This window comes from Eleginops maclovinus, chromosome 9 (genome assembly GCF_036324505.1).
Source record: "Eleginops maclovinus isolate JMC-PN-2008 ecotype Puerto Natales chromosome 9, JC_Emac_rtc_rv5, whole genome shotgun sequence".
Classification (NCBI taxonomy): domain Eukaryota; kingdom Metazoa; phylum Chordata; class Actinopteri; order Perciformes; family Eleginopidae; genus Eleginops; species Eleginops maclovinus.
The window spans coordinates 6,749,619-6,769,035 of record NC_086357.1 but is presented as its reverse complement, the minus strand read 5'-3'; the positions used below and the strand labels follow the sequence as shown (position 1 = coordinate 6,769,035).

At 39.2% G+C, this 19,417-nt stretch overlaps 1 protein-coding gene across 10 annotated transcripts in view; it reads right to left on the bottom strand.

Annotated features, from left to right (window-relative positions):
• Nucleotides 1-19,417, bottom strand: part of ptprfa (protein tyrosine phosphatase receptor type Fa) — a 185,273-nt gene that overhangs the window by 59,002 nt on the left and 106,854 nt on the right. For 6 of the 10 annotated variants that reach the window (XM_063891080.1, XM_063891081.1, XM_063891087.1 and 3 more), the window contains 2 exons: nucleotides 17,475-17,780; nucleotides 9,682-9,875 (listed from right to left, as the gene is read on the bottom strand). In XM_063891080.1, coding sequence (XP_063747150.1) covers nucleotides 9,682-9,875; nucleotides 17,475-17,780 — 500 coding nt within the window. The remainder of the gene's footprint in view (nucleotides 1-9,681; nucleotides 9,876-17,474; nucleotides 17,781-19,417) is intronic. The other 4 variants (XM_063891084.1, XM_063891085.1, XM_063891090.1 and 1 more) reach the window with 1 other exon arrangement.

Genomic DNA, 19,417 nt, shown 5'->3' with positions numbered 1-19,417 from the left:
ACTCAATGCATGCATGGCACACAGGGAGAAGAAGAAAAAGAAAGAAGAACAAGTAAAAGAAGAAGATGTCAACTAGGCGTTTAAAAGACACTTTTGCCTTGTTTTCAGTTTTCAGCTCTCTGACGGGTTTTCGTTTTTTTTGCTAGGAAGCTAGAATGAGGTAATACAATCCTGCCTTAGGGATGGAAGGATGAGTAATACAAGTGAAAGTAAATTGGCTACTAGACAACTTTATTCAATTGTCAAAAATACAGCACAACTTTATTAATTTACATTAGTTTCATTATTTCACATTATTTATTTTGCTTATGATAATAAACACCAACGTTGGTTGGTCAGATCTAACATAATGGTAAATTAATTCTAAAGCAGTCTAAGAAGAAACTGGATCAGTCAGTCGAGCACGTAATCAAACCAATAGTTAACCCAGATTATGAAAACCAATCTCAGTGTACTGGAAAAAAAAAAAGTTGAAAAAGGAAGTAGCGCAATTAAACGCAATTCATTTTACATTTCAAGTTTAAGTTTGCTCACTTTTTCACATCGGCCACATGACTAATGGGAAAAGTCAAGCTAGCACTACAGCTAGAATGCCTCTCCGCTAGCTTTGAATACCTTCTGACACTGTAGTTAATCCAACCTTGTCGCCAGAGCAGCACCAGACAATTCTGCAAACATTAAGCTCAGTTACAAGTATTTAGTCTAATTCCATGTTTTCACATTTTTTACTTTATACATACAGTAATATGTGGAGCAACTTATGTGTGCTTTACCTAAATCAAAGCTGAAGCTACGTTAGCTTGTAGCCAAACATGCCTTCTGCTGTCAGTGTCTGTCATGTAAATCTCACCTTAAAACCACATGGCAGAGGTCCCTCAAGAGTATTGAGATCTCATCACAATACATATAAACTCCCATGATCAGATGTTATTATTCAAACAAGTATCACATGCTTATACCAAGTTATATATAGGATATGTCTGCAAAACCACATGGTGAAATAACTGTGTTAGTACCCACTCATTTATTGGAAGATTTTATGACAGAAAACAGACTCCCCATAACCCCTGCCCACCCAATACACACTGTGACTACTCACGTAGTCTTTTGAGTCCTCATCAATCCACTGATGAAAAACACACACGAGGAAAGAAGTCAGAAAAACAGAGGGAACTTTTCTCCAGTGTGCACTTGAGGCCTTTCTACAAGTTTATCATTATATTGGAGTTAGGGGGATTAGGGAATGGAGGAGAGACACATCTGCCAGTATGGGGCTTACTTTAAAGTTCAATAATAAAGGTTGTGTGTGAATGTTTTTGTGTATAATGCGTGCCCTGTTTGTGGCACCAAACCTTTAGATCTTTCAGCGTTTGCAATCTTTCTCAACTAAATTCAAAAAAGGCAATAACATTAATAATACTGAATCTTAAAGGTCATAAAAAGTGATAATTTAGTGACTGAGTATGAAACATTATCACCAACCAAGATATATTTTAAATAAAATACATTTCTTAGATTTATGACCAAGTATTCACGCTTCTATGAATATGTACCTAATAGCACATTCTATGTGTCTGATGCCGTGAGCCTGAATGTAATGAGTGAAATGTGAAAATATGATTCAGTCATATCTTCAGTTGTTCCTCTTTCTTCTAGACATCAGAGCTCATCCTTAAGGTTAAGCTCAGGGCAAAAAGCAAGAAAGAGACCAACAGAAATGAATAAAGAAACATACACAGAAGGATACAAAAGAGTTTTTGCTGATGTAAATTCAGATTACCTCAGTCAGCTGAACCCCTTCCCTTCTCCAGGAATGATTTTAGCCTTACCAGTGTTTAGGTGGTTTGTAAGTACCATTCCCTCAAGCATGCTAATAATTAACCAAAATCAGTCAGTCGAACTAGCTTGGCCAAATGAACAACCACTTTTGAACACTGTGAATTCATTTTGCTCATTGTTTAATCCCTTTGATCATAAACTTCTGGTATAGTCACTAAATGTCAAAGTTAAGCATGCTGCAAATTTCTGTGTAGGCCTTCATAGAAATAACATTAATTGGCATGTGACTATGTATTATACAAGTTAAGGACAGTTTTAATGGAAAAAATTGGACATAATTAAAACAGCTGATATATTTTGCCTTTATTTCCATGTGTATCCACGTGCCAGCTTCCAGGGATGTAAGATGAAGCTGATTTTATTTTGTAATAATTTATTTTATAAATAATCTTTGAAAGTGGACAACTAAAAAGGCTTACCGTCTTGTATTTTTCACTCCTACTGGCAATGTGGCAAACATTTGGTATCAAAAGGTCTTTCCCATTTTAAACTACATACTGTCTGTGCATATGCCTATTTTAGGGGTGCACATGAGAGTGTGCTATGGCATGTTCCACGACTAGGTTCACTGGCTTTCTCCACCAATTAAGTTTCATTTTTTTCTGCCTACAGACATATAAAACATTTTACTATCTGAATTTGGTTGATTTGCTTCAATTATATTTGGAATTTGGAGAAAATTAAATTATTTAACGACAAATTAGCATTAAACTGTAAATTAGCATTAGCCAAGCTAAAAGTAAGCTGGGATGTTTTTATGGTTATTTGTGTTTGTAAAGAGTTTACTTTGCGTCTATTTATTTTAACTGACTTCCTCGTTACACTTACAAATAAGGTTTAATACGGAGGTATTGATGCAGTAGTTCAAATTCAACAAATACAAAATCCTAATCAGAAACTGCAATTGGATCATTTCGTCGCTAGCATCAGCAGTCGCTAGCAGCAGCAGTCGCTAGCAGCTACCTGTTTTAGCTTGAATAACCCCTGCTTGACCTGCAGGACTGAAAAACCATTGCGACTGGTTTCCACATATTTAGTTAGCATCAGTTAGTTGTCTCCAAATTCACTTTGTCGTTGAGGCAGCTCACATTTCAGCCAAGGAACCGGAAGGGTCCGTTGGGGGATCTGCCGCCATCTGCTGCAGCCCCTTCACGGGCCAGGGGGAAATTCTAGATGTCTGCATTTGTAGCTAAGGACATTAGTCAGCCTGTTTTACTCCCAAACCATTAGCGACTGCATCAACAGCAGGGATCCAGAGTCACAGCGCATTTGTTTTTCTGCTTCCTGACCTTGCTGACTAACCAGAAATAAAACAAAGGGCTTTACATCTCTCAGCTTCTCAGGAAGAATAAATAAAAAAGGTTGTCATGAACAATGTAAGCTGCTAAGGGTGAAGGGGAAATCACCTCCATTTGTTGAGTGCAGCTCACACCCTAAATGAAATATGATGAATTATCTAAAGGAGTAAGGAGGCTAAAAGTGGCCTGTGTTGAGTAACCATCATTCCTTTACTGATGCATTACTGGGCTCTATGCCTTGATGTATGTCTGGCTCTGTCAGTGAACTTTTACATTATGAGGATGGATTTCTCTTCATTCATCATCACTGCTATACTACCTGTCAAAGTTATAGTTGGTCTGTAGGGAGACTCTTTTGTATCAGAGAGAATAGCGAGTCTATCTTCACTTATTGTAGTCTTTGAACACAGGACAAAGAGAAAACGTGAGTCAGAAATTCTGCAGTTGGTAAACAATGTATGTTTCTTCTCTGCCATACCAAGGCAGAGGGTCTTTATCATTGTTTGATCTGACACCTCTGATAAAATTTTAAAAAGCATACAAAGCCTGAACTCATCACAATTCATCGTCTACACACAACACTATTTTGACATTCAGAGTATTATAGACATTTTTATTAACTACACATAGACATCTTTTAAAATTGAGTACTGTAGCTATAGTAACGAAGACATAGTATGTTTTTGAATTTAGTTCCTTTTTCCAAATTCACCTCAATTGTATTTGTTTTGAAGAAGCAAAGAGTAGATGTAGCCAAATCTGAATAAATAAAAGCAACCTTCATTGCACAATTACACACTGTGATAAATGAAAAAATAAAACGTAACATTCTGGCCAATTTAGTGTCTTGAAACCCCAACATATGTTAACCAATGTGTTTTAGTGTTGGCACAAATCAGAGTTAAGTGGATCAAACAAGAAATCTTGCTAGTCTGGAGCTTTCACCAATCTCTTTTTGTTGCATTGCTGCTGGTGTTTATGTAGTGTTGCATGTCCGCAAGATTATATGCAGACCAACGAGTTGATGTCATGTCTGTGTAGTGAAAAGTAATGACTGGTAAATGTAAAGGTAGCTGAGGGTAGTACTACCAAGCATACGCAACAAAGAAAGTGTCTCTTAGCTTTAACTGGCTTGACCAAACCAAAAACCCTATTTACAAATCAATAAGCACAAGGTGTCAACAACAACTATTAGAGGGGGTGTTTCAAGTGTCATTTGTCTCTTCTGTACTGTTTTTTTTTTGCTTTGATTATCTGGAGGCAACAACCTTGAGACAACCAGTCGGGGTTTTTTTTGAGTGAAAGTAGCCCAGAAGTTAACTGGGTCAGCTCCTCCTGTCTCCTTCATTGAGTGTTTCCATGCCTGGATAAAACTTGTTTGACTGCCCTGTTGCATTCTGGTTCTGCCTCTGGGTCTTTTCCCAGTTGGACGTTCTCAAAGAGCTCGGGGGGGCTTTCAGGAGGCAAACCCAGAGGCCCCAAACAGCTTTCAATATGAGGTACTGGCCCAACAAACATGTCCCAAAACTGACAAATGACTGAACCTTGTTTCTCACTATCCAAAGCTAATGGCCACGGGTAGGAATAGTGGTAGCAATACTTTTAACACAACATCCATCCTCTTGTCAATCTCAAGCTCCATGTGATGCTAATTTGTTAACAAGGCCCCAAGATACTGAAACTCCAAAAGTCACAGAGAAAAAGCTGAGATGCAATCTGTACTGTTCCACTGTGGCTGGAAGACTTTGAATAACATCATCCTTTTAACAACTGGAAAGAACTGCTGATTTATTTTTGTGCAAGAGCTGTAGCAATGTTTATATAAGGTAAGAAAATGGAAATTAAAACAGAATAAAAGCCTGGTTTAAATAATGCTTGTGTCTCTTTGACACTGAGGTCAGTATGAGTAAACAATGTTTGTGCTTGGAACTGTATTTAGCACATTTAGATGTTTTTCTTCTATTTGCTTTTTATGTTTAGCATTATGAGCAAGTCTCTTGTCTGAGTCACAATATTAAAACAGGAAGATAATCTGCTAGAGGTCAAATGTCAATTTAATAGATGCTGTTTTAATGTATCAATACCATTGCTCTTATCGAACTAGTTTGAAAATAAAACAGATTCCCTAAAGTCGGGGTGGTACTCACTGTCTTGTTGGTTACATCAGAAGGCCATTTGCAGTTTACAAACCCCCTGTTTGGCCAGAAATTCCAAAATATAGCCATTTGAAGGCTGAATACTTAGTAAAAGTCATATTTGTGATGAAATTTGTGGAGAAAAGAAAACAAAAGAGCTTCCAACTGATGTCAGACACTAAAGATTTATTGGAAGTCACAGCCAGAGAATTAACATACAGTAGACATACTATGCTGAGACACCATAGTGACACATTGTAATGATGTTGTAGTGACACTCAAAAATGTTGATGTTTTTAGTGAGTTCACATGAACTGATTTGACCGAGTGAGCCACCTAGCAACATGGTAAAATGTGTATGTTCATAATTTTATCCTCATGAACGACTGACACTAATGTTTTTGAGGGCAAAAACACAGACAATGAAGACATTGTCTCCTGCAATGCCCATAAGTGCTGGTCCATTGGCTTGGCATGTTTTTCTGGAGATGAGCCACAGAGAGATTAGCATATCTTATCAGATCAGGTGACGCTCACGCTTCACAGCCTACACTTTTGTGAGGGATGAGGGCCCTTCAAGCATTCTTCAGCCAAATATACGCCTCAATGAGATCTTAAACCCAACAAGGTTGCCAGCAGAAAATGAGCAGAGATGGAGGGAGTCAAGGCCTACAGCGAAGAAAAACTGAGTAAATGCAGCAAATTAAAGCACTGCTTATGACCTATAAAGGAGAAATCTTTACAGGTATTTTGCTAGCTTAACATCAGTAAAACAAATGAAGGCAGCTTTGCTGGACACAACAGACAGCTAAGCACTTACAACCCTGCTCAGTGACTTTCAAAACCACTGCTTTGTGGTCTCGAGTGATGTCTCACTAAAGCTGTGGAACTTGTGACGGACTTCAGAAGCTCATCTACAGAGCGCAAAGCTGCTGTCCATCACCCTGACAAGGACACTTGGGCTTTAAACATGGCTGTGAACAAGCAAACAGAGTTCAACTGGTTCTGATAACAAAGAGATCAGACAGAGTCTACTTTGTCGTAAAGACTCATCAGAGACTGAATCCATTCATCACAGAGAATGTGTGATATCAATACAAACACAGGCTAACCCAAACACTTTATTTTTTACTATACCCATCATCTTTAACATGAACAATCCAGAAGCACAACATAAATGTGCTATATTACCATACCACCTTACCATATAAAGAGGAAATAGTATGCTCTTATTCCGGTTTATATTTATATATTTTCTGCTCATACTGCATGTGCTACAGCACCTCTTTTACCCTCTGTCTGAAACCAGAGCCTGGCTCTGTTGTGATTGGTCAACAGCTTAGAAATGAGTGAGAAATGTCCCGCACCTTAGCCTATCAAGTATAATGTGTTGTTCAGCTAGCCAATAGAAGCAAGTGTTACATAATGATGTCCCTATGTTGCAGGAGTAAACAAAGGAGTCCAATCGAGGCACTTCAAGCAGGGGGAACTGTATGGGAGATCATTTGGGGATTTTAGCCTTAGCAAACCATTTACATGCACCAAAACCTTTATAACACACTGCAGGAAAGGGAAAACCACATGATGCATAATAGGGCATCTTTAAATAATATCTACTCCCTCTCTATAGACAGAAATATGTTCATTCCCCCTTCTATTTGGTTGGTATTTTGACAGTCTCTGACAGGGAGATCCAGAGCTTACTTTAAAAGCTTGAAGTCTAGAGCCGGGACTTAGCAATGGCCAGTATAAAAGTGCTTTAGAATCTGAGGCTGCACAATGAATCATGGGATCAGCAATTTAGCGATATACCTGTGAGCTTAACCATGAAGTGCTTTACAGGTAAAGAGTTTAAATCTTAAAATCAATTCCAAATCTGTCTTAGGTTTATCAACTTCTACAAGACAAGATCGTATCAACCCTGTCTTCTAGAATTTGTTAACACCCAAGCAGCAGAGTTTCACATCAGCTGAAGACTTTTTTCATTTTATCCCTGTATGAGTACAGTGCATTGTAATTATCTAGCCAAGCTCAGACAAAAGCAGGAATTACCTCGAGATCTGAGATCTGAGAACCTGATTTTTTAGATGCTTCTCAGCTGATAAAAACATCAGCTCTGTAAGAAGTTTTCAAAAATGAAAGGTCAATGTAAAATATTGCTTCAGGTTTGACATTTTTGTAAAGGTAGCCAAGATGTTTGTGTGACTGAAGATACATCTGTCTAATTAGCTTTCGAGAATACTTTTTTTGTCATCCAGGTTTGTTATTTTTCATAGACTAGATAACCCACAAACATTGCCCTCTTCTACTGATTTTTAAAGCAACAAGGGCCAATGATGGATACAGTTCCTTTGGAAACACTGCAGGTTAGAGGGGCCACAGAAAAGGAGGCATCAACAATGACTACAGCAAAATGTATATTTGATAAAACACAGTTAAACCAGAGCATTGCGGAATATATGACAGATTAACTGGTTTGGAAAATAATTCTGATGGTTCGCCGTAACAATGGATAAACACCCTTGCGCGTTTAAATGGGTTTGTGAGTTATTTTCAAGCCAGGTCAGAGACTGGGTCAGAGATGTGCCTTTGAAGTGTATAGTGTGCGTGCGTGTGAGTTTGTGTGCTGTGTAGAGGAGTTTGTTCATGAAGTCACTTCCCAAACTATGTGTTGACTTTCATCACCATCACTGACGCCAGGGGGAAAGACTAAACTTATCACAGATGAGGCTGGAAGACAGTTCCTTAAAGGAAAGTCCCCTGAGTTTGTGTGTGTGTGTGTGTGTGTGTGTGTGTGTGTGTGTGTGTGTGTGTGTGTGTGTGTGTGTGTGTGTGTGTGTGTGTGTGTGTGTGTGTGTATGAGTGTTGATGAAGAGAGAGAAGTTGTAGATGTGTTGTGAGATGCTGGCCCTCTATCAGGCCTCCTGCCTTGCACAGATAAGACAGGAATGCTGCTTAAAATGAAATCAGGGGAGACGCGTCTCCTGGTACCAAAACAAGCTGATAGGAAAAGACCTGAACACCACCTCTCTGAGTGCTAACAAACATCCACCCTTTGACTACTGTTCCAATAAACGTACAAGTAGTCAGTGGTGTAAGAAGTGCAGAAATCATTTATAAAAATACTTCACTCTTATAATACTCCACTACAAGTTAAAGCCCTAAAATGGAAGTTAATCAGAAGCATGGAGCCAAGTGGAGTTAAAGTAACAAAAGTAAAAGATGCAGCTCTTTTCATAGTATCCAGGTATTATATAATAATCTTTTCCTCCTGTTTGTATTCCTAACAAATGCATGTAGGGGCATTTAGATGCTGTACTTTGACAATGTACTTTGTGAGTAGAAAATACAAAAATGCCTCCAAAATATAGTTGAGTAGAAGTATTTGTAGCAAACAATGGAAATACTGCTGCAGCCAATCGCCTTGTCGATGGAATTGTTTTGTATCCCCTTTAAACCTACCTGGTTTCTTACTTCGTATCCAAATGAGAGCATTTAAACCATTGTAAATTCCTACTTATCAAAAGTGACTTTTAATGGCAGAAACAAGGACAAAGGGGCCGCTAGATGTCAACAACTTAGCTTTTCGCTTACAGTGGGGTACAGTTTTATGTTGAGCAAAAATAGTAGTGCTTCCACAAAGTTGGGCACCACAGCTTTCCACATTGAAACTAAATATAGTAATGCGCAATTTTGTGTTTGCAGCTCACTGTTGTTCCTCTGATATACATCAGCATAAAACAAATGGTAAAATAAGGCCATAGGTTTGAAATGTATTTGGGTTTTGCTTCCTTGGTTCACAAAGTGTTGTCCTCTGAGTGCATCTATGAGAAGCTAATCAGTGTGGCAAGATTTCTAGGTTTGTTCGATTCATGTACTTTAGCAACATGAACATGAGCAGTCATAAGTCGCATGGTTGACAATATATCCAACATATATCTTTTCCTAAAACCCACTAAAGGCACTGTAAGCAGTAGCTGACCACTGTGGTTCATATGATTTAAGCAAACATCTTCAGCATTATGAGAAATAGATTGATCCACGCATTGTTAATGTGCTCACTTGGAGAAGACGCATTTTACAAGGGCACCTTCCAATTGGTATGCTCTAACCCTTGAAGGATGAGGCTGTGATTTTTTTAATTCCTAAAATGTTTATACAAATCTCTCTCTGTGGCTGCACATCGCCTTAGGTCCCTTCACAAATCAAAGGGTATGTAGAGCAGCCTGTAGGCAACGACCATGGCAAAGAGAGAACAGTACACTCACTTCTGTTTCTATAAAATAAAACTGTGCATGCATAGTAATAATTAAAGTAAATCCCCATGAGTGAATCAACATCTTTGCTGCCATTGTTACTGCCAACTTCAACAAACAGAATATATAACATTGTCTTTAGTGTGACTGTACCTGGGCATCAGGAAGCGAAATGTCCATGATGAGCGGCTGTCCGTGAGGCTCCCCGTTCTCCAGCCTGGAGTACACCAGCTGGTAGCCTCTGATCTGGCCGTGCTGCTTCACAGACAGGGGGGGCTTCCAGGTCACTCTGATGGCAGTGGAGTTGAGGGCATCTGCCTCCACCTTCCTGGGGGGAGCTCCAGGCACTGCAGCATAACACGGCACACAACTTCAAGTTAACCGTCTTCAGGGACAGATGAAAGTTTAGTATCTGCATTTACCTTTCAGTAACAATTCTCATTCATTTATAGTTGGTTGTCCAATCTTAGCCTATCTGATACTCAAGAACAACATTTTCTTTCAAGGATGTCCAAAGTGTTGTGCCCTGATTATGATCTTATCGAGTATCTGTCCATTTTTAGACAGGTTTGACGGTTGAAACCTCTGTTTCATAGAGAAATAGCTTATAGATAATGTGATAACAGCATTATAATAATAAGTATGAAAAAGACTGGGTTTGAAGATCCTTTTGTCATCTTACATAGAAAACATATGGAAGTGGGGTTTGGTCTCTTTGGTCTCTCCATCCAAAACAAAGTTAACCAAGTACATAAAACGGCAATGATAATCCTGGAGAAAAATATGTTTCCCTGGAAACATAAAGAATGTAGTAGGGTACACCATTGTGCATGTAAAGGTAATGTGTATGTGAAAGAGTTGTCGATCAATTTAAAGTCATGTTCAGCTTTTTCTCATATTCTCCTGACCTGATGAGATAGGAAGAGCCCTGGAGCAGTTAGAAGGTAATCTGAAGGTTGCTAGCTATCTTTCCAGGTTAAACACATCAAAGCTTGTCACATGTTGCCACAAGAGGATACTGGAAGGGGTTATCCTTCTCTATAGAATATTGGATATGAGCTTATGAAGATTCCTCTGTATTGCTTGGTCAGCTTCAGAGGGAGGTGCAAACGAATACAAATTTGACTTCAATAAAAATGAGGAGATGAGGTTGTGCCAAGATTAATGGAAGTCAAGACAGACAAGAAGACGAAAGGGAGAGTTAGAGGTTAAAATGCACTGCACCAAGAGATAAAGACATGGAGAGAAAAGTGTTAAAGCGGCTCACGCAGCACAGCAGGCAAAGGAAAGCTCTGGAACACAGTGTCAGCACTTTGGACTAATTACAATCGCTTAACCTCATATAGTATGAGCAAGCTTCCACAATCAAGCTCAAGGCTTTGGAAGAAAAATGTCAATACATTTCTGTTATACAAATACAAACCCTGTGAAGTGTGGAAGAAAAACAACAGAACGGTGTGAGTAAAAACAGCCGACTAAACACATCTTTGAAGTCAGTATATCCAGGAAATATAAGCAGCTCTTGGGTGTTCTCTGCTGCTGCAGCCACATTGCTTGTTCAATTTCAGACTAATAAAGGCCAATTCTATTCCTAACCCTGCTATACAAATACAAAGCCACATCCTGTATGGTGTGGAAGAACAACAAAACAATTGTGTAACATTAGACTAAACTAATCTTTGAAAACAGTCTAGTAACAAAGAACATAAAATTAAAGCAGCTTCTGGGGATTATTTAATGGAGCCATTTTGATAGTTCCATAACAGACTACTAAGGGCTAATGTTAACCCTAACCCTGATTTTATGAGGATCATCCCTTTTTCTCTGGTTTTAACAACCCCCTAACAACTAACCATTACCCAATTTGGTGACTTTACCACTTTTCGTACGAGTTGCACAACAAATATCGCTTTTTTGCTATAACGGGTGTCGATCACAGCTATATCAAAGAAAGAGGCTGGAGACAGACTCAGCACCCATGAGAGGAGTGAAGAGACCAAAACAGATGCCACATTTCATGACTCAGCATTCACAGTTTTTTGAGTTAGACAGAAAAAAGTTTATGGCTGTGCTGTGCTACCGTAGCCGCGTTGCGAGCTAAATAACAGACTTAAACCCATTTACACTTCAACCATCACTACACAATACCAGCAATAACGAGTGATTGTGCAAAACCCTCTTTTGGAGCTTTTGAAATGTTTGATAATGGGCAGCTTTTTGTGAGATAGTGACGTCATGCTCCCCTTTTAGTGGGTGAGTGCTGATAGTCTTTAGAATATGTTTTTCCTGGGATTAGATAGTGGGAGATCCACAGTTTTAGCATCCGTATTATTTGGCACATCATTTGACATAGTGGATCGCATTGTTTGACGCATTATCAGACACCTTATTTTCACAGTGGATGGACTTGGCAGAAAACTATTTGTTTGGATTTGAATCTTATCAACCAGAGAATAATTGTTTAAATACACATTTTTTACCCTAGCCATTAGCCCTAAATGCCATCAAGTTTTTTCGATTCAGTTATCTTTCCTGTGGTTACATTTTACATTCAGTCACATTTGAGTCAGAGGCAATCAGACTTTGTATGTAAAATAATAATAATAATAATTCTAGAAAACCAGGCAGGTCCTTTCATGAACTTTGTGTCCATGATCAGTTGTCAAAAACACATAAGTTTTCAAATTACTTGTAAGGGGACTTTTCAAAGTGTTTCTACATTTTTATTCCTGCTACCCTAAGCCCATATGACTTGTATTGAAGAAAATGTTAAATATCCATTCAGAGCTGTGCTGTAAGATTATGTATGTCTCAGGGAATGAAGTGAGAATGTGTAAATATATTATCAGCACAGAGCTGAAAGCAGAACTTATGGGCAGAGCACAGAAAGAACTGCTACAGTTAGTGTGGATAACGGACAGATGCTGGAGGAACCCAGTCAGTGATCAGAGCTCAAAGTCAAATGGGGTGCAGAGAGATGAAAAGAGTGAGACATTAAAATTCAGCAGGTGTGCAGAAGATGCTGTGAAAGAGAATAAAGATGGAGAGAGGAGGACAGCAGGTGGAGAGGGTTAGTGCTTTGGAGGGAGGAAGGAAACCGTTCTCCTATCACTGTTCACATCTGTTTTTCTAAAATCACAAATTCTGAGGTTAACTCATAAGGCAGTGACCAAAGAGAGGGTGGTGTCATACATGAGTTTTTGCAGGTAACCTAATGTTAGATTAAGGGTAAACCAGGTAACCAAAATCACTGTTGGGTTAGTGTAATGTTAAAAAGTGAGTATTTATGTAAAAGGGATGAATTTGGGTTATAACAATTTTGAGAGGTTAAACATTTTTAGCCAAACAAATCAAAGCCACAATTTAATTGTAGAAACATCATTTGAATTGCATATCTTTTTGTTTGTGGCCAGATGTATGAATAGCTCAACATTTGGCAAGTACCACTATTAGCCCTTTTTAAATTGGAGATGGGAAAATATTTATCAGTAACATGAGTTATGTTACATGTGTTTATACCAATGGGGTCAGGAAAAGGTTAGTCTCACAATAAAAACAGCCTTGATGCATCTAGAAACAGCCAGACTGGCACTGTCTAAAGTAACAGTCATACACCTGGAAACAGCCAAAGCTAACTAATAACTAACAACAAAACAAAACACAGACTCTTTTAAGCAGCATTTCTCACAAAAGTGCATGTCTTGGAGCTGTTATATAATAGTTGAATGCATTTCCTTCCACATAAAAAAAATATATTAAAAAGTATTTCAAATGTTAATATCCCTGTTTACTTGCTAGCAGTCTTATTCTCTACTTTTGCATCACCACTGACCTCTAGAGTGCCTTGGAGTGGGGAAGGAAACAATATTTACATCTGTCTCCGTGATCCTATAAGTCAATGATTAACTCACCACCACTCGGAAAACACTATTAACTAATTCAGACAGTATCAACCATTCCAACAAATCAATAAACAGAGAGCAGACAAGTCACAACAGTACACACATACACACCACTCTCTCTGTACTTTCTCATCCCATAATTGCCTTCGAGTCACAGACAATTAAAACACAATAAGAGCAAGAGGCCATCAAATAATTCCAGACATTGGTGGACTGATATGATTAAGAGGATATTAAGGGAAGGAGTCGGGAAGATGTCAAAGGCAGAGCTGGAGTTGATTTGTCAAATAGGCATGAGCTGTTCCAGACAGTGAGCTTCAACAGAGCGCAGCTTTCCGATTATACTTTCTAAACCTCCCACAACTTGTTCTAGTCTGTTTGCCAGCTCATAAAGTCCTGTTGTGAAACTGGAAATGTTGAGTACCCCAAAGTTTTATGATAGAAATGTAAAGTATGGGCCCCAGCACATACATACTGATGCTAACTTCCATATGTTAGGCAATATACACTATTAGCATAAGTGGCATTAATTAGCCTATGCAGACAATAGGTACAAAATGGCTTGACAGATAAGGACCATTTTGGAGTGATTTTGAAGGTTATTGAGGATACATTTCTGAAATTTTCAGGATCAAAAATTGCATTCTCAACCAGAAAGTGACCACATTTGTACTCCCATGGGCTGATTTTTATGAATTCTGGGTCGATTTAAAATTTAGTGGACTCAAAACTGCCATTTTTGATCCTATAAATTACAGAAATTGATTCAACATCCACAATATACCTCAAAACCACACCAAAATTGACCAAATCGGCCAAGCCATTTTTTTTGCTATTGTCTGCATATGCTAAATAATACTAATTAAAGAAACATAAGCCAATGGTGCAAATTGCCAAACATATGCAAGTTAGCATCCGGTAGTTTCAATTTGCTGGTGACCCGGACTATACATTTCTAACATAAAACTTTGGGGTACTCGACATTTCTATTTCCGTGTTCAGTATTCTGGCAACTAGACTATTCACACATACCTTGATTTTGTCTAGTGGCTCCAGAAAAGAGCTAATCACTCTCATTGGTCCTGATATGGCCAACTGTGCGCTCACAAATAGGAGAATGAAAGGATTTGTTGAAAGGCGTCATATACAGTGGGGCAAAAAAGTATTTAGTCAGCCACCAATTGTGCAAGTTCTCCCATTTAAAAAGATGAGAGAGGCCTGTAATTTTCATCATAGGTATACCTCAACTATGAGAGACAGAATGGGGGAAACAATCCAGGAAATCACATTGTAGGATTTTTAATGAATTCATTGGTAAAATCCTCGGTAAAATAAGTATTTGGTCACCTACAAACAAGCAAGATTTCTGGCTCTCACAGACCTGTAACTTCTTCTTTAAGAGGCTCCTCTGTCCTCCACTCGTTACCTGTATTAATGGCACCTTTTTGAACTCGTTATCAGTATAAAAGACACCTGTCCACAACCTCAAACAGTCATACTCCAAACTCCACTATGGCCAAGACCAAAGAGCTGTCAAAGGAGACCAGAGACAAAATTGTAGACCTGCACCAGGCTGGGAAAACTGAATCTGCAATAGGTAAGCAGCTTGGTGTGAAGAAATCAACTGTGGGAGCAATTATTAGAAAATGGAAGACATACAAGACCACTGCTAATCTCCCTCGATCTGGGGCTCCACGCAAGATCTCACCCCGTGGGGTCAAAATGATCACAAGAACGGTGAGCAAAAATCCCAGAACCACACGGGGGGACCTAGTGAATGACCTGCAGAGAGCTGGGACCAAAGTAACAGAGGCTACCATCAGTAACACACTACGCCGCCAGGGACTTAAATCCTGCAGTTCCAGACGTGTCCCCCTGCTTAAGCCAGTACATGTCCAGGCCCGTCTGAAGTTTGCTAGAGGGCATTTGGATGATCCAGAAGAGGATTGGGAGAATGTCATATGGTCAGATGAAACCAAAATAGAACTTTTTGGTAAAAAGTCAACTCGAGGAGAAAGAATGCAGAGTTGCATCCAAAGAACACCATACCTACTGTGAAGCATGGGGGTGGAAACATCATGCTTTGGGGCTGTTTTTCTGCAATGGGACCAGGACGACGGATCCGTGTAAAGGAAAGAATGAATGGGGCCATGTATTGTGAGATTTTGAGGGAAAACCTCCTTCCATCAGCAAGGGCACTGAAGATGAAGCGTGGCTGGGTCTTTCAGCATGACAATGATCCCAAACACACCGCCAGGGCAACGAAGGAGTGGCTTCGTAAGAAGCATTTCAAGGTCCTGGAGTGGCCTAGCCAGTCTCCAGATCTCAACCCCATAGAAAATCTTTGGAGGGAGTTGAAAGTCTGTGTTGCCCAGCGACAGCCCCAAAACATCACTGCTTTAGAGGAGATCTGCATGGAGGAATGGGCCAAAATACCAGCAAGTGTGTGAAAACCTTGTGAAGACTTACAGAAAAACATTTGACCTCTGTCATTGCCAACAAAGGGTATATAACAAAGTATTGAGATGAACTTTTGTTATTGACCAAATACTTATTTTCCACAATCATTTGAAAATAAATTCTTTAAAAATCCTACAATGTGATTTTCTGGATTTCTTTTTCTCATTTTGTCTCTCATAGTTGAGGTATACCTATGATAAAAATTACAGGCCTCTCTCATCTTTTTAAATGGGAGAACTTGCACAATTGGTGGCTGACTAAATACTTTTTTGCCCCACTGTATCTGCGCTCATTGGGCTTCTAATTGTCTCCAGCAGAGACAGTTATAATGAATGTTCGCTACCAAAGGCAGAACCTCCCTAAGGACTGAATCTCGGAGGGCATTCAGACCAACTGTCTGACTGAGAATAGAGAAAAGGGATGTCATGTTAAAACTCAGGCAACTCTCCAGACAGAGTGCTCTAACAGGGCAGCAAAATAAAACCATGCGATAATGCTGGGGAGGGGCAGAGGGGAAGGCCCACTGGCACAGAGAAGCAAGCAGAAGATCAGCAAAGTCTCACAAAGCAGAATCACAAAATGCTGAACACAAACTTGAACTGTGAGGAGTAGAGATTACAGTATAGCAAGAATACTAACTGGCCATACTATTTGATTTAGGAAAGGTCAAGATCAATGTCGTATTTTAGCAAACATGGTATAAGACACAATGTCCCATGCCGGATTCAAAACCAGGTCCTCAGCATGTGGACCAAGCATGGGCCACCACAAGCTGAGGTATAGGGCGAGCCACATATATGGATTTGGAACAGTTCTAAAAAACCTAGAATTAAGTCCAACAACATCATTTCTTTTTCTTTTTTTTACATACAAGGCTTTAAAGAAAATGGTTGTATTAAATGAAATTTCAAATAAAATGTTGGTAACTGAAGTTGCTTTTTTAGAACTTTGGTAGCATAGCTATGGTACAAGATCCTCCACATTAACCTCCTTTCCCTTCACAGCACAGCTTCCTGCAATGGCACTGAATGTTACTGGAGGCTAATTACATGTTAAATATTCATCTAATAGGAACTTAATTCATTCTTAATTCCCAGAGATAATTTGTGAATTCAGGGACTTTAAATATTATTAATTTATTAGAATTTAAACACCTGACAATTATCCCTGGGAATACAATTAATATTAGATTATCATTCTCAATTACCAAGTGTACTTAATTATATAAACGAAATCTTACAATATTTTTCATTATCTTAATCAAACAGGCAGCGAGAGAGGACATATTGCAAGAACCTGATTTATAATTATTTGAATATATATAGTTGGTTAATCGTTTAGAGATGCATGTCTGAACCCAATATACAAGAGAGGGTCAAAGGTCTGGGGGCCTCAGGGAGTTGCCCACTTCATGGCAATGTCTATAAACATATTTATTTTTCTTAGGGAAAAGTATTCGTCTCCTGATTTGCCTTTTACAGGATCACACATTTAGTGACAGTTTGTGAGACTTTGCTGCAGGAGAGGAGAGGTGTGTTACAGGGTTTGTGTTACTCAGTCTACTCTATGACCTCGTCTACATACCATCTTCCATGGTTCTGATGCGGGCAGCGGAGCTCTCCGGGCCGGGCCCTGTAACAGTGTGAGCCCTCAGCCAAACCAAATACTCAGTCCACTTCTGCAGGTCCTCCAGCACGTAGCTGGTGACATCAGCACCGATCCCTGACACCTGGTGGCGGCTCACGTCCTCCCCTGTCAGAGCCTGGTAGCTGAGGGAGTAGCTCACTATCTCCCCATGGTGTCTGTCTGTGGGTGGAGCCACCCAACTCACCTTTAGGCTGGTGGAGCGGAGGCTGAGCAAGCGTACTTCCTGGGGAGGGGCTGTGGGGGCTGATGGGAGGGAGGAAGGGAGGAGGAGGAGGAGGAGGGTAATGGTCAAACAGGGTGGATAATGGAAGACAGAACAACTGACCCTCTGGACTGCAGAGATAATAGTGGCAGGTTCATAGTCCTGTTGTGAACATGGAAATGTTGAGTACCCCAAAGTTTCATGTTTAAAATGTATTATATCGGTCACCAGCACATAGAAAATGTTGGATGCTAACTTGAATATGTTGGGCAATTGCAAAATAAGCATAAAGTTGCGTTGATGAGCATGAATTACCATTATAGCTATAATAGTGGGGAAAATAGTTTTTAAAAAATGGCTTTGCTGTTTTGAAATGTTTGGAGTGATTTTTGGGGTTGTTGACGGCAATTTCTGACATTTTCAGGAGCAAAAACTGCAGTTTCTACCAGAAAGTGGCGATATTGTAATCCCGGTGGGATGATTTTGATTAATTTAAGTTCAATTTGGAAGATTTGGGGGGTTCTGGATCATTTGGATTGGACAGATTGCCAAAATATTTTGACAAAATGTTGTCCTCAGCAGGGATAATCAATTTCATCTTGTGCTTTTATATCCTATAGAGGACAAATATGCCCACTTTCTGGTTAAAATTGACATTTTTGATCCCGAAAATGTCAGAAATGGATTCAGCATCATCAACAACACCAAAAAACACTCCAAAATTGTTTAAATCAACCAAGTTATTTTTTAACTATAGGCTAGAATGCTATTCATTTAAATTAGCGCAACTTATGCTAATGGTGCAAATTGCCCAACATATGCAAGTTAGCATCCGGCAGTTTCTACAGTATATGCTGGGGACCCTTACTATACATTTCTAACATAAAACTTTGGGGTACTCAACATTTAGGGGTTTACTATGCAGACATCTAGACTAAAAATGCTCATACAGAAAATTTGAAAATTCTGAATGAAATTTGACTAATAACTAATAACGACTGATATCTATCATTGACAAATGATTCGATTTTTTTCATAAAATGAACCCAATAATGCAAATAAAATGTTTTATTTTTAAAGCTTTTGTTTTCATAATCCTCTACAAAACATCTTCACAGTCCAGAGGGCAGACAGAAACACGGCTATCACTTCACAATGACGCACACAACACAGACATATACAGAAGCTGAAAAAATTAAGAGACCACTTCAGCCTGATCATTTTCTCTTGTTTTATTATTTATAGACATGTCTTGGAGTTGAATGTTTTTAATTATTTTTATTGTATTTTATAAACCACTGACAATTTTTCTCAGTGTTGGGGTTCAACAAACACTGGAATGGCTGCCATACATGTAGAGTTAAAGATTTAAGAAACATTTGGAGTGGTCTCTTAATTTTTCCGGAGCTGTAAGCGTAACAGTGTCACCAACTGCACAGTAACACAGGGACACTGTAGATGAATGCATGTGTACACAATGATACACATGAATACGTTTCAACAAAATACAACAGCAAAGCAACAGTGGGGATGAGTGTGGGGCTGATGGGAGGGATAACACAGGGACTCTTCTCTCACTCTGTTACTGCTGAACAGTGTTGGACCCTGCGTTGTTCGAACAGCCGTAAATCCATCACACACATAAACGTTTGAATGTGCTGAATAAAGACACACATGA